Source organism: Notolepis coatsorum (assembly GCF_963971535.1).
Source record: "Notolepis coatsorum genome assembly, chromosome: 10".
In the NCBI taxonomy this organism is placed as follows: domain Eukaryota; kingdom Metazoa; phylum Chordata; class Actinopteri; order Aulopiformes; family Paralepididae; genus Notolepis; species Notolepis coatsorum.
In genome coordinates this window covers 37,458,806-37,481,184 of record NC_140174.1, presented here as the reverse complement: position 1 = coordinate 37,481,184, position 22,379 = coordinate 37,458,806, and the positions used below count along the sequence as shown (strand labels likewise).

General features: G+C 43.5%; 1 protein-coding gene across 1 annotated transcript in view; it reads left to right on the top strand.

Moving 5' to 3' along the window:
* The window catches only part of LOC311235535 (testican-2), a 98,549-nt gene that overhangs the window by 47,552 nt on the left and 28,618 nt on the right, over nt 1-22,379 (top strand). The window contains exon 2 of the mRNA XM_084323003.1: nt 8,170-8,215. Within this exon, the coding sequence (XP_084179129.1) occupies nt 8,170-8,215 (46 nt within the window). The remainder of the gene's footprint in view (nt 1-8,169; nt 8,216-22,379) is intronic.

Here is a 22,379-nt window from a genome sequence, read left to right as displayed (position 1 = left end):
ATAGGACAAAGAATAGAGCTAAAAGTGGTGAAAAGAAAAAGAAACAAGTTCAATCATGATGTTAAATAATTAAATTAATTTGTTACAGTCCACAACCCAGCTCCTCCAGTCCACGGCAGTTGGCCCGTCCTGGCCATGCCTGGTTGTGGAGCCTGATTGCCACCGGCACAAAGGACTGCCCAAGGCACTTTGTGGTATGTCGGGGGGGGGGGGGGGATGAGTCTGTGGCTAAACGTGGACCGCATTGCGGTCAGCTCATCATAGAGGGGGTGGCAGGGGTTCTCAAGGATAGCATACAGCTTCCTCCTCGTCCTCCCCTCTGCCACCACCTCCAGACTGTCCAGGTCTTAAAACAAAAGGCTGATTTTCCAGGTTCAGTCTGCACTCTGGGGACCCGAAGCATAAGCCAGTCATTTGAACCAGTCAGATAGGATCCATAGTTCCAATCTAGTAAAACTGTGATATAAAATGGTAATTTCCCAGTAATGGCCTTAAAGATAAACATATACCAATGTTCATTTCGCCTCTCTGCCAGAGAAGACCATCCTACTTTATCATACAGGATGCAGTGTATGACGAACCAGAGGTTATCATATAAAAGGAGTCGACACACGTGATAACAATTTAACAAAGAATTTATTTAATCCTATCTAAACAAATAATAATCGAATTAAACAACAAATGTGCATAACAGAATGGACAGAGGATGCCAAGTTGGTTCACTTGGTGGCTGATACAACCTGTCCTGTTTGATGGGGAAAGCAGATGGGAGAAGCAGACAGAAGGGTTAGACAAGGGAAACATATACACTGTGTGTGCAGGCAGCTCTCTGCACTGCACAGGTGAGGGTAATTGGGTTAACGACCTACCCACTCCACCCTGCTCTTTGAGTCAGAAGACTCCCCATTTGCAGGTAAAGTGGGGGTCGTCACAAGTGGTGAGTACCATATCTATCACCAGTAATAAATCTGAGAGCAGAATGATAGACCGCATCTATCGTGTTAAGAGTGTAAGGAGCAGCATTTCCATAAATTACGTCTCCATAATCCAACACTGATCCGAGGTTCTGTTTTGGTAAAAAGAAACCAGTCTTTTATCACAGTTTGCTGGCAAGATTGTCTACTCTGTAGGCCTATATGGTATTTAAATGTAAATTTAAATGACACAAAACATTCACACACACTTGAATGTTTTGTGTAATTTAAATTTAAATTTAAATACCATATACAGCGCTTGGTGTGTAGCAGGGGACAGTGTGTGATGTGTGTGTGTATGTGTTGTGTGTGTGTATGTGTTATCGGTGGCATTTATGTCACAAACCGACAGGGGCTCCAGTCGAGGTGAGGTAGATGTTAACTCGGAGGAGCTCAGTCAGGCTTGCGGCCAAACACTGTCAGCCGGCCTAACACGGCTGAGCAGCCTGGGAGGAGCACAGCACGTACACACAGCATCTGGATAGTCAAGCTCCATTAGCCTTCCAGCTCCGTTCTACACCGGCTACATTACGGCCTTGTTGACAAATGTCAGGAGAGGTTGTGTCCGTGTCATGTGATATGAATCACAAAACTCAAGGGACCACCACTCGTGAATATCATACCCCCACCCCACCCCTCCTTTCTCGCGCTCTCTCGCTCTCTCTGGCTTGCCTGCCTCCTGTCCAGGCTTGCTGTGATCTGTGGCAAGGGCGAACACGATGGAGTGGAATACAGTGGGGGTAGCATTAGCTTTCAACCTTGTTGGAGGACTAAATGCAGCATCAGCCACGGTGTCCTTGATGTCGCACTGTGCACCGTGGGGTGGGTGGGGTGTGTCTGGGGGGGATAAGGCTTCGGACTCCAGTGATTATGAGACTGTGTGTGTGAGAATTATGGCTGGTCAACCACCACCACTGAGTAATTAAATAAAGGTTATAACTCTGTCATAGTATTTCAGTTGAGGGTGTGTTGGGGGAAAGGTCACTGAGGATATAGGTAGTGTTTAGTGGTATTCTATGATATTTCACATATGAATAAATCTTTATTTTTTTTATTATTATTATTAGATTCTGAGCTAGATTTAAATGGCACAGTAATTATTGTTTGCTCCCATCTTTTAAGTGTTCTTTATTGCAGTTGAAACCTTTAAAATGCCATTCTTAGATAACAATAAAACTGTAATCATTAACTCATTCCCTGCCAACAACGATTTAATACGTGTTTGTCCGCCAATCGTTGAACGCCAATCACGTATATATATGTTATTTGATCGTTATTTCTTTTATTCGCTATTTCCAATCATTATCCATCCAGGGAGCCTGTGTAACCATATAGGGAATGAGTCTGAGATTGCAAAAGTCCAATACCACCACCTGGTGGTATGCAGCCGATGTATGTGGCTGTGTGTCGATGAAATTCATCCGGGCGGAGTTTTCGAGTAGCCTGGACCAAGGGCTCTACCTGATCGCATTGAATAGTTTTCGGGACCCCCAATTCATTATGCTGTGGTGGGTTATGTCGTGGCCCAAATGGACATACGATCTACCGGATGGCAATCAAATAATTGGAATATTCTTTTTGGAATCTCACCGGCCATAGGTAAGAGCAATTTAACGTCAATTTCAGCTTGATCGTGCCTTGTTTTCATAGCCATCGCCCTGATCAGCGTATGCTGTTGAACTAACGAATGCCGTTATTGACAATCAATTAATCTGAAACGCCCCCCCCCCCCCCCCTTTCATGCATTCATCATGGAACATAATATACCGATCATATACATTTGAATTTCTAATTGTAGCGTGTATAGGGACGAAATGCCAATGGATTAAGTATAATATGCGTCGCGGCCTATCACTAGCCTCCCAGGAATTACCCTAAACCGCTCTAAAACCATACTTATATTCACCACGGTATAAAACGGGAATGTATGGATGGAAAAATTATTTCTTTTTCACATCTTGAACGATAGATACTCGATGCCAAATGGGACATATTATTGCATCCATAGCTATAATATTATATAGTTATAGCCCTGCAAACAAGGTGAGCGACTCCATAGGTTTAATACGTTGGCAGCACATAGTCATATCCCGTTCCCAACGTGGCGGTCAATGAGTTAAGGCCATTACCCTGCCTGTACCTCCACTCCCCCTCCCCATTATTGCTATGACACCTGAATTTCAGGGATTAATAAAGGAACATCTTATTTTATGACCCTGTTCTCCAGTTGTCTAGATTTCATTTCATTTCACAAAGAATTGTAAGTCAACTAGTCATGGGATTCGACTAAGTTGATTTAATTGAGACACCGGTAAACGTGTCTTTCCCACGTACAGGAGGATGTCAGGCAGTGGCGTAGCATGGGTAAAATGACAGAGGATGCCAAGTCAGAATATTTTTTTCACAACATATGTTTTGATAATGCGTTAAACGTTGCGGTGTCAAAACCACTAATATTACGTTCAGATGGTAGGCGCCGATGGTATACGTTTTGAATGATGAACTTCGGAAAATGTGTGTCAGAATTGTGAACTGGAATGCACCCTTGGAACGCCCCCAAACGCAGTTTGTGTACACCAGTCAGTCTGCAAAAAAAATAAAAACACATTGTCTTGAAATCAACTTTAGTAATAGCTGAGAGTTACCATGGCTAGATAGTTAGCCATGGACATAGCCATTTGACATAGCCTCTTACATACATACTGGTGCGCAGTGGTGCACCCATATATACCGTCCGGGTCGCGCACCGGCATTATATAGTCCCTACTGTATATCACTACACTAACGTTAGCTCTTCTCTGTCATTCATCCATTACCCAATCCAATCCAATCCATTACCCAATCTAGCCATGTTGGCTATCAAATTAAAAAAAAAATACTACGAAGGTAGCTAACTCTAGCTAGCTTGCTATGGCAGTGAACTATAATAGATTGCTAACATTAGCATAGCTAATAGCTAGCTCATTCAGGCAACATGCATTAGCTGGCAATCTAGCTGACGTTAGCTAGCTCTACTTTCCACACACAGTGGAAATAACCCAATCATCAGTAACGTTAATGTAATTGATCAAATCTGTAGCTGTAACATTATTATTACAGGTGTGTGTGTGTGTGTTTTCAATACAAAAACTCACTCACCCAGTGGTGTGGTTCTTTGACTTCCCATGCCTGTCAATGGACCTGGACAGATTGGTGGGCCGTTAAGACCAACCCCATTGAATTAAGCTTGAATCTTATTGGCTAATAATTTTTTACTATGTTTTGTAAATGGATGCCAGATATTGGCGTCCAAGCCTGGCTTCATGTCAATCAAAATAATGCTATCAGAGTCTTCAGAGAAGAGAAGAGTAGGCTACCTGCCTGGCTGCCTGCAGCCAGTCAGTGCAGTGTTATAGAGAGTGGGCGCAGTTCGGTTCATTTCTCTAGGAGGGAGAAAATTATTATAACACAGAGATGAAAAATAATGTTTTTCTTATTATTGTAAACTATAAAAGTAAAAAAAAAAAAGAAAAAAAATTGAACTGGTCATATTTTTGGCAAAGCTTGGCTTCCTTTGGCTTCCATGAATATTTGCCACTGATGTCAGGTGGACCTGTTTGAATTTAGTGTATGTGCTCATCATTTTCCTATAAACTCATTCAGCATGATGAATTTTAGTCGACTACGACCATAATGGCAGACTAAGAGGGGACAGTGTGACACTTGATACCACAACCACCGCCCTCACACACCGCAAAAGAACGGGCGAATGGTGGTTGTTTGTTTGCAGGATAACAAACAGCGATATTGCCTCTCGTATAGTAGATATAGAACCAGGTCAGATTCACTGACAACGCAGAGATTAAATGCAGAGCCCTGCAGCAGCCTCGTGATGGATACTTTACCTCAGCCTTTATGGTCTCCCCCTCGCACTTTTTGGCTCTCCTTGGTGTGCGGGCTGTAAATTATCTGCGGTGATGTACTATATTTAACAAGCTAACTAGACAGGTCGACCGGTGTGTTTATGAATGAGGTTTATTTACTGGTTTGAGGACTGGGCTTTTTCTTTATTTTTTTATCCACTTTTTCTCCCATTTTCTATTTTTCTCCCATCCCAATTTCGTATCATCCAATTCAACCCTCCCCTGTCTCGAATGCTGTTTCTTGCCTCCCACAAGCCGGCTGCAATGTGGACTAAGTCATACAATAGCACGAGTCCCCTCCGATACTCGAGGTAACAGCAGTCGCATCTTTTCACCTGCGCGGCGTCAGGGGTCTGCGCTTTGGAGGGGCGTGGCCCCCATCGCTTCCTGATTCTACTGCGCAGGCGCACCAACCGACCTGTAGGAGTCGCTGTCCACAACGTCCGATCCCCACCCATCAGTTTCACACTCCCTAATACTGCCAATGTGTATTAGTACGGACGACCAGCTGAACTGAAAGCAATGTGGAGCGCTGGGCTCGAACAGGCGAACCCAGCGTCTCCAGTATTCGTGGTGAGCGCCTTGCCCACTGCACCACGTAGCCGCCCCTAGGACTGGGCTTTTCTAATGATAAAACAAATACAAGGAGACCGTGGTGGGTATCAATGCGTAACGCTCTCGTAACGAAGCCAAAACGGTGAAACAGGACTGAAAGGAAAGCAACCCGGAAGTGCGTGCGGCCTCTGTGTCAAACCCAAGGTTGTATTTTACACGAGCGGTATCCGGCTCCATTGTCAACGCTATGCTTAGTAGACGCACACCTTTTGTGTCTGCCGGAACTTTAAGGAACATCTAAATCACATATCTTGTCGAGCGACTTTGAACACTCCTGCCAGGTGGCTTGTTCTCCAAGGCCATTGTCGTACTTCACGGCTTATCCCCCGCTATTGAGATGGCAGGTGGACGGTGTTGGGCAATGGCTCGTAAACACAAGCGGGAGAATGAGCTAGTGATTTGGACCCCTGCCAACTTATAGAAGTGGCAGATGATCATCCTCTGCAATCCTCTGCGAATGTCTTCCGTAGTCCCCGGAGACGAGGGAGAATAATAAGGCCCGTGTTTGCAATCAGTGTGCATTAAGAGCTGACAGTTTAACTGCCACAGCAACGGTGATAAACCAAGCCACTGTTAAGAGCACTGGATGGAACTGAAGTAGAAGGTGTAAGTGTTTTCTTTTTCCACGTTTCTCTAACAGTTACTCTTTTTCTCTCCCTCTCCTACCCCTTCCTCCCCTCTCTCCTCCCTCTTCACTCACCAACTTTAATTGCCACAGGAAGTAGAGGTTAGTAGCTGTTTTCTAAATCTGTCTGGCACCCATTTTGCTTTGCACTTGATGTCTCTCTTTAATAACCCAATCCATGTGAAGCCATCCAGATTCCTTCCAGCTACAGACGTTACCTGCCCATTTCAATCAGGGCTGTCCACGTCTCCACTAGATAAGAACCGGGTAACACTCCACTTCGGGAGCCACAAATACAGAGCAGCTAAAGAGGAACCATAAATCTATAGGAACAAATATTATTTAAAAAGGATAGTTAAAGAAACAATGTGTGAGATGTTCTTTCCATACATTTCTGCTTGGATTTCTACTGTGAGCGAGTTTCATTGACCAGTGTGGGAATACTCTATTAAAAAAGATTTCACTGAGACGGCTCACCCTTCTAACCAATCAGAGAAGCTCAAAGGGAACTTCGTTGGAATGAGCACTTTAAGTGGTTGAATCTACATGGTCCTCATTCAACACATTCCAGCAATGAGGAACAAAGTAGATTTAGCCACTACATTTTATTTTTATTCCAACAAAATTCCCTTTTGAGCCTCTCTGATTGGTTGGAAAGGGGAGCCTCGCAGTGAAACTTTAGAATGGAATATCTCTATACTGGTCAATGAAACATACTCACAGTAGAGCGTGAATCAGTTTGTCCGTGTCAAGATATGTTTTAGAGCTAAATTATTAACAAATCTCACACATTGGAGCTTTAACTTTTAGAATTAATGATTTGAATTGGAATGATTTTCATTCACTAAGACATCAAGTCTGAGACTTAACGGTCACTTCACAGAAAAAAAACAATGTATCCATGAAATGATGTAGATAAAAAAAATAGCAATACTATGTCTTATAGGGACTGCTACCTTATAATTTCATTAACACAACTAAATGATTCAATGTCCCCGATGACATCACTAGTGGCTATATTAGAGTTTTATAAATCAGCATTGTTTGTTGGTGTGCCCCTTTAATTCATATTTGTCCTGCAACTCCTAGTATAGAGACATGCTAGAATGCATAATCTGAGTGGTATTTTCAACATTAAAAGACATGTTTTGGGGACCGGAGAGACCTATATTAACTTGAAAAGGAGTATAATATGTGACCTTTAAAGCTTTGGAAACAGCTTTTTACACATAAAACTATTAACTCTCCCCAGTGGTACAATATATGAGTACAAGGACTATCCCTTTAATGCCTCTCTCAGCTCCCAATATTTAGACTGCCTTCGGCTATAGTTGTTCAGCTTGACTTAAGAGCTAATTTTTATACGTCCCCCTGAGTAGAATGAGACCGCAGCTAAACTTAACAGCCACGATCATCCGGGTCCTCATTGGGCCTCTTGTAGAGTAGCTACTGCTTTTATATTCAATCTTCTCGGTCCTGACACAGAGAGAAATGGGTCAGTATGGATACAAGAGGGGATGTTGAATTGTTATTATAATTCTAGCCCCGACACCACCAGAGACGCAATCTAAAAACCAGAGATAATTTGCAAATATTCCCTCTGCATCTCGGGCCAAATCCTGTTAAGAGAACGATTTAAGCGCTCAGCTTCTCACCATAGTAATTTGCTCGGAACAGCGGAAATGAAACTATCTCTGCTGAAAAGAAAATGTTGGTGTGAAAAGCAGATTTTTTTCCTTCTACGCATCCTCTATTCAAAGTGTGATGTGATTGCATTTGAAACGGCAGTCATATTTCAATTGGAATTGTTATTCAGTGGATGTAGTACAGTTTGCATATAATTTTGAACATTATTTTGCCTAATGATTTATGCTCAGCATGAATTCTTTGCATGAATGCAATAGCTTCAATTGTGCTGCTTACTTAACTTGTGTCACTTAACAGCCTCGGATGTTTGTTTAGGATCGGGCTGTGCTACCGGTTGACAATGATCACCAATTATCTTGACTCGACTCTCTCCAAGGACCTTAATACAAATGCAATTTCTCTCCAGGATGATTACATCAAAAATCTGGAGGAGACTACAGGATCTGACGAAAGTAAGTTGGAGAGTTATCTTCCCTGATCATATAATAGAGACTTTTCACATGATGTTTAGCATGCTCACCTTGTCCTCCATGTTGGAAGAAACAGTTCGCAAAACAGTGCATACTGTACCTCTAAACAGACAGAAATCTGGCATTTTCATTCAAAAGTGGTTACCAGTGGTTACCAACAGTCACGTTGGAAGAGAGAGAAATACACAAATGTTCCATGCAGGGCCTCTATTGTTGGTCCTAAAAAACATTTAAGATACGAGAAGATATTCCTTTATTGATCCCCTTGGGGAAATTCAGGCATCATAGCAGCATGGGGAGGGGAGGTACAGGTATGGGCATGGTAATAGTAGAAGACATAAATACAGGCAATAAAATTATAGTACAGTAGAAAAGTAAAAAAATAGGCAGTGCAAACAATATAATTAACTCTGAATATACGCATATGAGCAAGTAGGCAGTGTGATCAAAGGTGCAGATGAGGGTCTGTATGCCCTATTAGTTATATTACATTACAATAAATATGGTTACAATAAATACTAGAATCTAAATATATACTATGAGTAAGTAAAGTATACAGTATACACAGGTGCAGTATACATAAGGTACCCTAACCGGCGTGATATACGTCATACGTTGAAGTCCGTGCAGTTTAGGTGGGAGTCAGACACACTCAGTGATCAGACATTCCTAGTAGTTCTCGAGGTCTGCTGCTATTAGTTCTCAGGCTGCTGGCAGCGGTCCCTGCCCACTGTTGTGGAACCTGATGGCCGCTGGTATGAAGGACTGGCTGAAGTGGTTAGTGGTGTGTCGGGGGGGGGGGGGGGGGGGGGGGGGGGGGGGGGGGGTTAGTCTGTGGCTAAACGTGCTTCTCATCTTGACTAGCTCATCATAGAGGGGGTGGGAGGGATTCTCCAGGGGGGGGGGGGGGGGGGGGGTCTCCGGAAGTCCACCACCAGCTCCTTGGTCTTTCTGATGTTGAGTTGGAGGTGGTTGCTGTCGCTCTACCCTACAAAGCTCTCCACCAGGGCTCTGTACTCATTCTCATTGTCATCGGTGATATAACTAGCAATGGAGGAGAGAACTTTTGTAGGTGGCACCTGCTCAAGTTGTGGCAGAGGGTGAACAGGAAGGGTGACGGCACAGTTCATTGGGGGGGGGGGGGGGGGGGCGCCGGTGTTGCTCACCAGCACATCAGAATGACTGTTCTGCAGTCTGTTGGTGAGGTTGTCCGTGATCCAGGCCACCAAGTCGTGCTCCAGCTGCGTCACCGGGAGCTTCTCCAGGTGTGTGTAGGCTGATGTGGATGCATAGGAGGCGGGTGAGCCGGACATTAGGGGAGGCTATAGTTGCGAGTCGCGCAGAGCTTAAACTTTTGTTTATATGTTGCATTGGAAAAAGACCGTATATCCATTTAGCTTTTTGAAATTTGACTGAATGGCGCACTGGTGTTCACTACAAAGCGATTGGCAGGCGGAAATTCGGAATGCAGATGTTTACAAAAAATGTATTATGCTTTGCTGCGGGATCAGGATGTGATTGGCTACATTATTTAACCTGAGCCTACCCCTAATCACCAGATTGTCACCAGGGGGCTGCAGCGACAACACACACACACGCGTGCGCGCGATATAGTAGCCTATATAATGCTGCGCACATATATTATATATAATTTTCTAAATTCCCAGCATAACATTTGGGTAGGCTTAGCCTACCCTAGCCTTCATTACCCACCGCCTATGTGTGGACGTGAAATTTATAACTAGGACCCATTGAAAGAGCATTATGTGAAGAGCAGTGAAAAGGTTCTCCCATTTCCCCCTGGTCAATTCAGAGCCTGTCTTTATTGTACTGTATTACTGAGAAATTATCTCAAGTGTTCGCAGAGACTCTTATCAACTCAATACTTTTAATGTATAAATGGCCTCAGTGGAGCGACCTATCCTAACACTGCTCTTGACAGAGGTCTGCCTCTGTTGAGATGCCACCAGCGTAATCAATGCTAAATGCTTTCCGTCCTCATACACACCGCCACAGCATGAGAATTCCCCCTGTCATAGGACAGTGCACATTATTTAAGTGCTTGGCTCCTTTAATTGCGGGCGACTGAAGTGTCGGGTGGCTGAGGTCATCCAGTATCTGCGAGCGGTGGTCCGGGGCAGTCAAGGGGTTGTGAGGGAAGAACAGCATGTTATGATTCAGGGAGGAGAGACGGAGAACCTCTCAGTCCGATCCATTAGTGCCTGTCCCAGGATGAAGAGCCTGCTGTAATTGCTTCTGCTGCTGAGGGGCTCAGCTCAGAAGTCCCACTGGGCTCCATTTAACACCATGCTCTTGAGAACGACATCATCTCCACCTATAGGAAATCAACTGGAGCGTAGAGCTCACACACTGGAAGAGTTTGGAGGTATTTGGCACAGTGTTCCTTTTTATACCGCGGTCGAGATGAAAAGATGTTACGTAATGCGAGGTGTGAATCATTTAACAGGTTAGGCTATAAATTACCATTCATTATGCGCAGCATCCAATTTACCAGGCCCTAAGGATTACTATTTCTGTTGGGAGGCGAGAGTAGGAGGCCTGGTGTACCACACCCACACAGCATTACTTCAAAAAAGACACCTGAGACATGCCCTCAGAGGACTAAGGGTCTCGGTATACTTGCTTTTAACCGTGCAAACGAGAAGTGGCTGCGTTGTGAACGGCATTGTTCACACACTTGCCTGCGTATTTTGCGTGTACCTGGAGGGTTGAAATGTCTATCCACTAGAGGCACATCAGGGCTGAATTCTCCCTGGCAGACCCAATTATATAGAAGAATATCTTCCTTGTTAACTACTGTATCCACTATCCAGATTTGCAACATAGACATAAAACGTGGCGACACTTAAAGAGGTTATATTGAGATCACGGCAGAAAAAGGTCTCTGACCGGTTTGTATTTTCAGCTTTCTGTCAGGTTTTAGCATGTAGCCTGTGACATCCACACTGCACTGCACTGTTGACACGCTTCACTGCATCTTTTGAACGCGCAGTGTTCATTTCTGAGGACGTGCACAAAGTACGCCAAAGGAATGTAGGATACGTGACCCTGCGCACGCGTATTTAAAAGCAAGTACACCGAAAGCATTAGATGAGAAGTCCCAGGTCCCAATATTAGGGTGGGGGGCCCAGATGCACATACACTTCAATGTTAAAACTTCACTCCAAGAACCAAAATGGTCAAAACCAAGAGGCAGAATAGAGAATTGCAAACTCACAGTAATTTCATGTTTTGAATTGGGAATCAGTCATCGTTTGAAATGTGTTCAAAATCCAATCCAAGAAAAGTTAAGGTCCTTAGAAGAAGAAAAAGGTCTAGACGTTGACAACGTTTCCTTGACACACAATGCAGAAATTCAGCACCCACAGGACAGAGCTATAGAGACAGAGTGCAGATAGGTCTCGCCCACACAGAGGGGAAAACATCGCTCTCCATTGACTTTGTATTGTGTGACGGTGCCTCCTTGTCATTTCAGTCAGCTAGCAAATGTCAGAAAAATAACTAAAATATACAGTGTGGTGGGATGCACTGCCAACAGGGTAAAGAACCCAGAACTACGTTTTCATAAGCTTCAAAATAAAGAAACTGAGCCTTTAAGAAGAGGAAGGTGGATAGGCAATAAGATGTGAGGCATCAACAGCAAGAATGGGAAAACTGTGGGACCCTGACACTAAATAGTCTCTATGCCAACTTGTGCAGTAAGTCACAGTAACCATTCAAACATAAATCAGAAAGCCATAAACTATTTAACTACTAACTTTATTGACTTGCAAAATTATCCTTTAAATTGACTCAGGGGTGCAGTCGTAATATCATAACTGCCTGGATGCCACGTGCACTCCCGCGCACACGCATGCACGTACATGTTCCCTCGCGTGCGCACAGAACAGATGATTATTATGCATAAATAGTAGGAAACATGTTTGTATAGGAAATTACTAGTTTTTGTTTAGTTTTTGTAAATATTGCCTTGAAATAGAGAAGCTGAAAAAGGTAGCAGGATATGTAGCCTTCAATAAAGAAATTATATTGTCAACAGATATGGTTGAAAAACAAACAATGTTTAAATGTAATTGTAGTTACAATTTCTTTAATTGAATTAACTTAAACTAGAAAAGTAAATACAAACTAAATTAACAATGTAACTTAGTTTACAGAAGGACAGTTTCCTTCTGAAGCACAACTTAATGCCTCATCCTTCCAGTCGGGACCATTTGTCACATAGTGAGAGCTCCACAGATCAAGCAAACCCCCACAGGGCTTGTATTTTGGTTTTGCACTTCTCGTTCTTTGTTATGTTATTGGTATCCTATTATTATGCAAAGTCTAGGTGATAGATAAGTGCCGGTACTTGGCGCACGGGTCGAGTGAAAGTTGTGAACGCATTTTTGTGTGCGAGCGCGTGCACATCCGTGCGCGTACTTCTGCTCAGAAAACTGCTGGGACGGCGTGGTACCGCGTGGGACCACCACTGCACCACTAAATTGACTAACATCATATGTGTAATACATGGCACGACCATCTGATTATTTGTCTCTTGCCATTGACATATTTTTTCCTAAATAGGGTTCCACGGTTGTTAGTGGAAGGGGAGTGACCTCGCCCCTCTATTCAACTGAGACTGTTTCTGGGTCACTTTCCTGATTTTACACAGGGTTCTTACAATGAAGGTTTAGTCACCATGTGGATGTAACCAAATACTGGAGTGTTGACTGGGAACAGCGCTCTAAACGTTTCATTCACATAAATAGAATCCTGGTCCCATTGTGGTACCGAATCCGTTCCGCTAAACTAACGTGGTAAACTCTAAGACTAAATAAAGTTAATATTCAAGAGCTGGTGTTTAGGGTATATCCACCATTCCGTAGTTCCTTTCAGAAACCCAGGCCAAGCATGCAGGGAATGCTTTGCCTGCATTCATATAACTAGTGTTATACTACATAACAATTGATATATTTCATGCAGGCTTTGCCTATTGGACTAATGTGAAGTGATGCAGAGTCATGATCAATGCCCTAAAAGAGGCCAAGCAGGAGAGCCAAGAAAAAAATGTGTGCCCCTGCCAAGACCTAAAAAGGAGAAGCAAGGGGAGGGGGTTTATAGAGCAGAAAACCCAAAAGGTTTAAGGACCCACTTATCTAACTAGGGAAGGAGATCTTGGAAGAATAGGTTATAACATAACCTTAACACTTTCCGTGCCACGGGTCCGGTGCCCCGGAACCCCGTTGAATGCCAACGCCCACTTCAATGATAGAGCTCTCATATTTGCGAACGCATAAACTATATCTTAAATTATGGCTATGTGTATAATATGGCCGTCGCTTATCAATGACTTGTTTGCAGTCAATATTGTCGAAACGGATTGTTTTTTAATTGGTTCATTTCCGTTTTATACCATTTTGAAAAACTCGTTTTTTGAAAGTTTCAGGAAAATATAAAGATTCTGTGATAATCGCTGTTTACTGGAATATACTGGAATACACAAAAAACTTTGTAATTTTTCGGCCTATTTATGAATCGTTTTCAAATAAACGCTAGATTATCAATAGTATATGTGTACTTATGCACGCTATAGAAGCGGGCTGAAAAATCGATTATTTATTTCCTGATCAGCACACACACACACACACACACACACGCACACACACATAGGGCCCACGTTGATATCTCTGTGAAAAAAGCTCTGATTATCCTAAGACTGGTAAAATAGATTCCTTACCTCAGATCAGATGTTCTCCAAAAAGATTATTCTAATTCCTGATCGCCATTCCAAATATCGATCGCGTTTATTGATCCAACGCTGGGTGGTCGAAACACCGATTCCACGCTGTTCTGAGGCTCCACAATGAATCCGATCGGCTCGAGTTACATGCCTGAGAAGTAAAATATGGAAGCAGGATTCCCCCCCCCCATGCCTTTCATTAAGTCTAATCCAAAGGGGTGCAGTACCACAGGGAGAGACGATAGGGGGCGGTATTTTCCCAATGGAGCTCAGAGAGAGTTTGCAGTGGTAACGTGAGGCTAAATTGATGAAATATGAATGGAAATCGCTAATAAAAAAATGAGATCTCTCGTCGTTGGCACTCAACAGTCGGCATGAACTAACAAGAAATCTCGTCGCTGGCACTCAAAGTGTTAAAGGGTGTTAGATTTCGACCATAATCAGCCAGTATCACCTCTTCATCTGTGTTCCTGTAGTTTCTGCGTTGTTTTTATCTCTCTCTCCGAAGTCGACCTTCTCATACTGGCTGTACAGTGTACATCGATGTCATCCCCCTTATATGCAATCCGTAATCATAAGAATTCGACACTGGCAACGTGATACCTTTCTTGGAAAAACTTTGTTTATTCCATAAACAAAGCCTCGTAATCAGATGTAACCCCGTTCTGTATTGTCATTGTTCAGTCTTAACACATTCGGGGCCATTGGGATGCGTCTAATAAATCTCTAGAGGACCGGCAAATGTAAACAAACGTGGGGCTGTTTGTAGAGCTAAATCTATACTTTATAGTATTGCTATCTGTCCATTCTCATTGTCAATTGGGACCATAAACCGTCCCTTCAAAATGGATTAAAGAAATAATTTTTTCATCAATACGTTCTCATTTTATAGCGCCATGAATATAAGCGTTATACGGCATTTGGTCTAGTATATTTCCTGGGAGGCGAGATAAAGGGCTAATAGTTACTAACGTTATATCCAATGGCATTTCCGTTATACAGATGCTACAGTTAAAACTCAAACTGCATATGATCGGCACGATCCTCAAGCATGTATGCATGAAAGGGGGGGGGGGGGGCGGGGGACGTTGTTTCTTATTATTGATTACCAATAACCGTGTTCGTCTAAGTAGCCACATAGGCCGATCGTATCGTATCATAACAAGGCTCGATTGGGCTGTAATTTACGTGAAAAAGATCTTACCATGAGCCGGTTGGATCCCCCCGAGCATTTCCCCGTTATCGATCGCCATCTGGTAGATCGATATGTCCATTGGCTGATGATAAATCCCCTTATTGCATAGTGAAATCCGCAATTCAAAACGTATCCCGTGCAACAGACAATAGCTATTGCTTCAGATGAGTAGAAAACTACATTAGAGATCCATGTCCACAACGGGTGGAATCGAAACACGGAGATCTCCGTGGTCGGGCACCATTGTGTTAATTCTCTTCTCCATCGTCTCTTCCAATGGTTCGGGCCTCGTTGTTAGCCAAACCACCATTTCCTGTTAGCTGAAGCTAGTGATGATGTGTCACTCCCCTCCCCCACCCAGCGAGGGTGGAGAGGGATTAAAGTCTCTGACCAACGCGTCCGCTCTTCTGTGTGGTTCGTATCTCAGTCTAACCTTACCCGGAAGAAACTCACATCATACCTTCTTCCCCCTAACAACAGGCCCGCCCCCTCTCCTCGTTACTATGTGACGCGCTGTCTTTGACCACAGCTATTTGACCCAGATCACTATAGCAACGGCATTTCAGTGCATAAAAACACCATAGACAATTCCAACAAGCGATGGAGCTGGGAGGCATTTCATTCTAGCGAGAACTAGAATGTTGAGGAAGGACTGCCGAGCTGAGGACGGGATGAGAGAGAGAATTCTAAGACATGTCCAGCAGATAGAATCCGATGAACGGACATGGAAAAGACCAAGAAGCAGCTATGCAAATGTCTTCCACAGTAAGAGACCAGCGAGCAAGAGCTGCACTGTGACTCGGACCGGTATTATAGGACCAACTACCTTCACTCACCGACCTTCACTGTCGGTGTTTGGAGGTGACTGTAACCTCAGGGCCAGAGGAGGGAATATCTGTGTTGTTGATAGTACAGTAAGTATGTCTTTCTTGATGTCATTCGGCCGAACGTGTTTATTGACAGTCAACATCAACATCATAATCATGAACATGAACAGAACCTGTTTCGAGCGCGGGGACTAACCCGGCTCCCTAAAATAGTCACTTGCACCTCTTGGGACCTTGGGGGTGGTTCTAGGTGGGTGCCAGCATGGTATGCTGCCTGCCGGTGGAGGTGCTTGGTCTCTCGGCCAAAGGCTGAGGATCGTGAGTGGAGTGATTGATGACACGGCTGGTGTAGAGGTGGCTAGCACCAGAGGATAGTACCAGAAATCTAGGCCAGGTTCTCCATTTCCTCAGGGTTGAGTGTTTCTTTACCAGCCTCACTTGAGACACATAAGGAAAAGACTTGGACAGAAAAGTGAGGCCAGGGATGGTTTGCCATCCCAGCAGGTTCCTGCTATGTGGCGTTAATATAGGGGTCAGGTGGGAACCTAGAGCACAGGCTGCTGGGTGGATGGTCTTTGGAGGTAATATTCGCCCACCATGCCATCTGGAGGTGAGGTGGGGGCTTGGGAAGTGGAATTCCCTTTGCCACTGCAGCCACCTGGTTGAGCCTGGGGAAATCCTCACGCAGCTGTCTCATCAGAGCGGCACCTGAGGTGGAGAGGGGGCTGGTGGAGTCCAGTGAAGGCTGGTATCCTTCCTGGTTGGGAAGGAGGGATCCCATCCAGGACGCTGCCGACAACTGGAGGGTCTTCATCGGAGGAGGTGTCAGGGAGTCCCCTGAAGTCTTACAGGATCCCACAGCAGGAGTCCTGAAAAAGAGCCACTTTGACGTCGGTCATCGAAGAGAAGAGTTCTTGATGGCAGAGGTGAAGGCACTGTGAAGCAAATTCCTCAGCTGATATACGCCAGCTCATATACTGGCAGGCGGGCAGAGCCTTGGTTGCTGATTGATCAAATTATTTCAGTTGGTGTGCTCATGGAGCAGTCTAATGGGTAAAGCAAGATGCGAAGCGCGCGTGAAATATAACTGATACCATGCATATATGAACACGGTATAAATATGAACTTTATATATTGTTTGTTTGTATGTAAATTGTATATGCAAATTTATCAAGAAGAATGGTACCACACCAGCACTGAATGTCCACATTGTTGTCAAGGAAACATTGTCAAAATCGAGACTTTTTCTTGGATTTTACCTAGTCCATTAGGTGATGACTAAAGTTGGAGGCACCAGTTACTGTACGTCTAGCCATATGAAAAAGCCCTAAAATGTGACAGTAATTATAGCCCCAGTTGTAACTAATTCACTTGAAGCTGTCCAATAATGATTTCTTCTGTTCTGGGCTTTTAAAATTTATGACGGTGGCTATTTCTCTCCAGTTGAATTACAAGTCTTTAACAGTTTTTCTTTTTCTTTTATTCATTGTAGCTGAATCACTTTATCTAATGTGCACAATGACAACTAGATATAAAAAAGATATGGATGAAAGCCTTTTGAGTATGCAGTCCAAAATGAGAGTCTCTACACTCACTCAGGCAGAATTCAGAGCTCTGATGTAAACGCATTGCAATTTTTTCTCCCTGGATCAGAGAACAACCCTCAAAGCGATGTTTTAATATCTTTCTGATTGGTTGTGTAATAATAATAAATACGCTCTCAGAGATTGGGGTGTAGGCTCAGTGCTAGCAGACCTCCTTTGTTGACACGATTAAAAACCCATAATGGCTCTTACACATCCTGCCCTGGCTTTCAAGTTGGAAGACAGTGGAGTGTAAACAACAAGATGACAGGGACGGGAAACAGGGCTTGGTCTCCAACACAGGTTAAATCACTCCTGTTTGGCTTTCATTTTCGGTCTCTCTCTCTAGCTAGACAAAGGAATATTCCTGCGGATTGGTGGTACGGGGATAGTGGCATGGGACAGCGCTCCACTTATGAAAATAGTTGTGGTTATGATATTACCTACAAGCTAAACCCCCACATAATTAACCACATCATCAAAACATCACACCCCTGTCCCATAATGCCGGACAAGGGAATCAATAAAGGAATATATTATCTTATCTTACAATCACATTCACACAGACGCTGGGGCAAACACACCCGGCAATCTTACTACGGCATAATGCCACATCAACTTTGACCCCCCCTCCCCATTCTGTGTTCGTACCTTTCATACAGAACGGCGAGGTGGAATAATGGGGTAAGATTACCGCCTTGAATGGAAAAGGGGCTTCTCTCTCTCTCTGCAGGATTTGGAGGAGTGATATGAGTAGGGCCTATATATGGAGGGCAACATGTTGGTTGTAAGCTGATGCTGTAAGAAAGATTGGTGGCATATTTGAAAGGTTTCTTCAAGTGGTCATACATCCACTATATGAGAGCATGAATGAGCCACAAATCACCATCCATAACTTTTATGACCACGTTGGGGGTTGTTTCTATGGGAACACACTAGAGCTGCTTAGATTAGCTTGAAGCTGTTCGACACAGGGCAGAGAGATTGGCTGCATGACATCTGAATGCAGAACCTGGGCCTTAGCTGCCCCAAAAAAGACGGGTCAACTGTATTAACACTTTGAGTGCCACGCTATTTTCCCATCTTTGTACTTAGTGTGCCAGCGCTGTAAAGTATAGGGAATTTCACAGTGCGTTGCCGTGTTTGCAGGGCTATATCTATATTCTATATTATAGCTATGGAGACAATACTATGGCTCATTTGACATTAACAATCCATCGTTCAACATGTGAAAAAGAATACTTTTTTTCATGTATACATTCGTATGTTATACCATGGTGAATATTGTATAGTGATCCTGGCTAATTCCTGAAAACGGCCGTATGGAGCAATACGTGAATTTAGCTAAAAGCGTTGACGTTGCTCGCCTGTACACGCTACTATTTCCAATTCAAAGGTATATAATAGGTATTATGTTTCATTCAAAAAAATGTATGCTTTGCTCGGCAGTAACGGCATTAGTTTTGAATACTACATACGTTGATCGGCCGGATCGATATGAAATCATTGTAGGATCAAGGTGGAATTGATGTCATATAGTCCTTACCTTTACTAGGAGGTATCCCAAAAATAATATTCCAATTGTCTGATCGCGATTTCCAGTATTGGTGTCCATTGGGTCCCTGACATAATCCGGCACAACACATGCATCTGTTAGGATTAGGGGAAGAACAGAACCCAATATGCAGAACGATGGAGGAGCCCCAGAACTACAGTATGACAGGATAACAGAGACGGTGGTGCAGAATGACAAGAGAACGGAGACGGTGGTTGCTCTTCACAAAAAGGTGGTGTTCTATTTATTTTAGAACCGAGAGAGCAAGGTTAAACTACAAATAACAAAAAGAACATAAACGGTGCAGCAGTGCTGGCACTAGTGAAACAGCGAACTTGAGAATATGGAAAATAAACAGGAACAACAAAACACTAACACTTACTTAGAATGAAAACACAGTGCAACACGACGTGGACAGGAACGGGGGGAAACTGGAGGTATGTCGCCACACAGAACAGAGGAAGGACACATACTTAAATACTAGACTAATTACAATTGACAACACCTGGCACGGCCAGTCCAACAACACAGAAACAATTAAACACCAACTAGACTAAATCAATACACCACAACAACCAAGGCAATATCACAAACAACAACCAGACAAGGGGATGACAATTAAACAAGGAAAGGAAAAGCCCAGAACAACATACATGAAGCAATTAAATCAACTATTTTAAAGAAACACAAAATGGTGGCTTGCCTCATCTGGCCCATCTGATGGTGACCACTAGAGGGAGGTAGGAGACCAGGTAGGAGACCACTGTTCACATCAAGTCTGTGGTGTTGATTCTCCCAGGTTTGATCTGACCTGGGAGTGTGACAGCATCGAGCATTGGACAAGTTTCAATGTGATCGGGTGAACCGCTAGACTTGCCTGAAGCAAAATACTGCGCCCGGAGGGAATTAGATGTAACACCCAGAAAAAAAATGTCAAAGGGTGGGCGATACTGCTACCTAGCAGGATGCGGCCGGTATTGTGCTTCTGGGATTTCAGAATGATTTCCTATGGTAACACAGAGGTCCGTGAAGATATATATATTTCAGCGACTTCGGGTTATTGAGAAGCGCTATATAAATTAAATGAATTATTATTATTATTATAATGAATAAAAAAAACTGCCAAAACCAGAGAAATCTCGGGTCTGGCACTCAACGCATGGCGAGTTAACCCGAGAAATCTCGGGTCTGGCAGTCAATGTGTTAACACATTCGGGACGGGCCACGGATAAATCCGTGTTTCGAATCCACCGGTTGAGGACCAACGACGGACATGTCTGTGGCAAGGTTGTTTTGGCTTTTATTCCATTGTAATAACCTACGCGATGTCACGAGCGGCACTGCAGATCTACCCTCCTCTTCGAATTCTGGAAAGTGCATTACTGGCCAGATCCTCTTAGGGGCGCTGTCCCGATAATGCAGTGTGCCCTGTGGCAGAAGTTGTCTTGTTTTTTCTGGATTTCCAATGTAGTTTTCTACTAACCTGAAGCGATCGCTATAGGCTGTTACACAGATTACATTTTGGGACGCGGATTTCACTATGCAGTAAAGGAATTTATCATCAGCCAATGGACATATCGATCTACCAGATGGTGATCGATAACTGGGAAATGGTCTGGGGGTTTCCAACCGGCTCACAGTAAGATCTTTTTCACGTAAATTACACGCTGATCAGGCCTTGTTATCATACTCAACCAGCCGATCAATGAATGTGGCTACTGAGGTGAACACGGTTATTGGTAATCAATAATCAGAAACGACGTCCCCCGCCCCCCCCCCCCCCCCCCTTTCATGCATTCATGGTTGAGGATCGTACGGATCATATGCACTTTGATTTTTAACTGTAGCTTCTGTATAACCGAAATGCCATTGGATATAACGTTAGTAGCTATTAGCCCTTTATCCAGCCTTCAAGGAAATATCCTAGCCGAAATCCCTTATAACGCTTATATTCAAGACGCTATAAAATGAGAACGTATTGATGAAAAGATTATTTCTTTAAGCCATTTTGAAGGGGCGGTTTATGGTCTCAATTGACAATGAGAATGGACAGATAGCAATACTATAAAGTATAGATTTAGCTCTACAAACAGCCTCACAAACTATGCAAGTCTGTTTTGATATGCTGGCCGTCTAGAGTGATATTAGACACATCCAAGTGGCCGGGAAAGTGTTAAGGATATATGCCCCCATGTTTGATGTAATTTGGTCCTCCTTCCTAATTTACCCTGCAATGCAAAGTGTCTTAATACATCCACTTTTGATGTTAGCTAGCGTTAGTGCTAACATTTGCTGTAAAACATTAGAGCTATGTCTGTTAAGTGTAATGTGTTAATATGACTGTATGTAACTGCACTTTACTGTTCCACAAGAGGACGCTATAGGCGTAAGGAGACGCAGCTATTGTGGCTGACGTCAGGTAGAAGGTATAAAAGGGAATGTTCCCTCCCCCTCTATCTCTTTCACTCTACCTCTCAAGGAGAGGGGGTCTCGTGGTACACATGTGCATAAGAATAAACCACGCCGGTTAAGGCTAAAGAAGGACCTTGTCGTCATGACCAAGTTATTGTTGCTCCCCAGGTGACTCTGTCAACAATGTCAAACAAACGTAAACACTAGCTTGTTTACTCAAAGATGGTCTGAATGACATAACACATGTGGGCAGACGTCTTTTCCCATACATTTTTATTGCAAAATTACTGTACCATTCTTCTCCTCTTACTACGCTGAATTCCTTTGACATATTTGGGTTCTAGCTTCATAGCTACATATTTTGTTTGTACACATATAGGCTAGGCTACTTTGTGGGTTTTATTAAAATATCTTGTCTTTTATTCAGCCTCACATGGTCTTCTGTGTAAAACCTCAAACTCACAGACCATTATAGCCTAACAATTGCTTTGTGGCACGAGAGCAACGTTAGTGGCTGCTTTATTGGCAGAGAAACACAAAAAGTTATAATATTGGAAACTGGATATATTTTAGGTGCACTGCACCAGAAAGCAGAACCAATAGGAAGATAGACAATGGAGGGTGCTTCACCAAGGTCATTAATATTTATGATCTCTGCCTGGAACCTGTGCTTAAGGAAGGAAATATTGAAACCTTACTGTGACAGCCACTAACTTCACTTCAATAAGATACAGGAACAGCCGGCCATTTGATAACCCAGAGGAAAGGCTGAATGTTGACATTCACCAAGGATACTGAGGGCTACAGTATATTTGCCATGTCTTTCTGGCA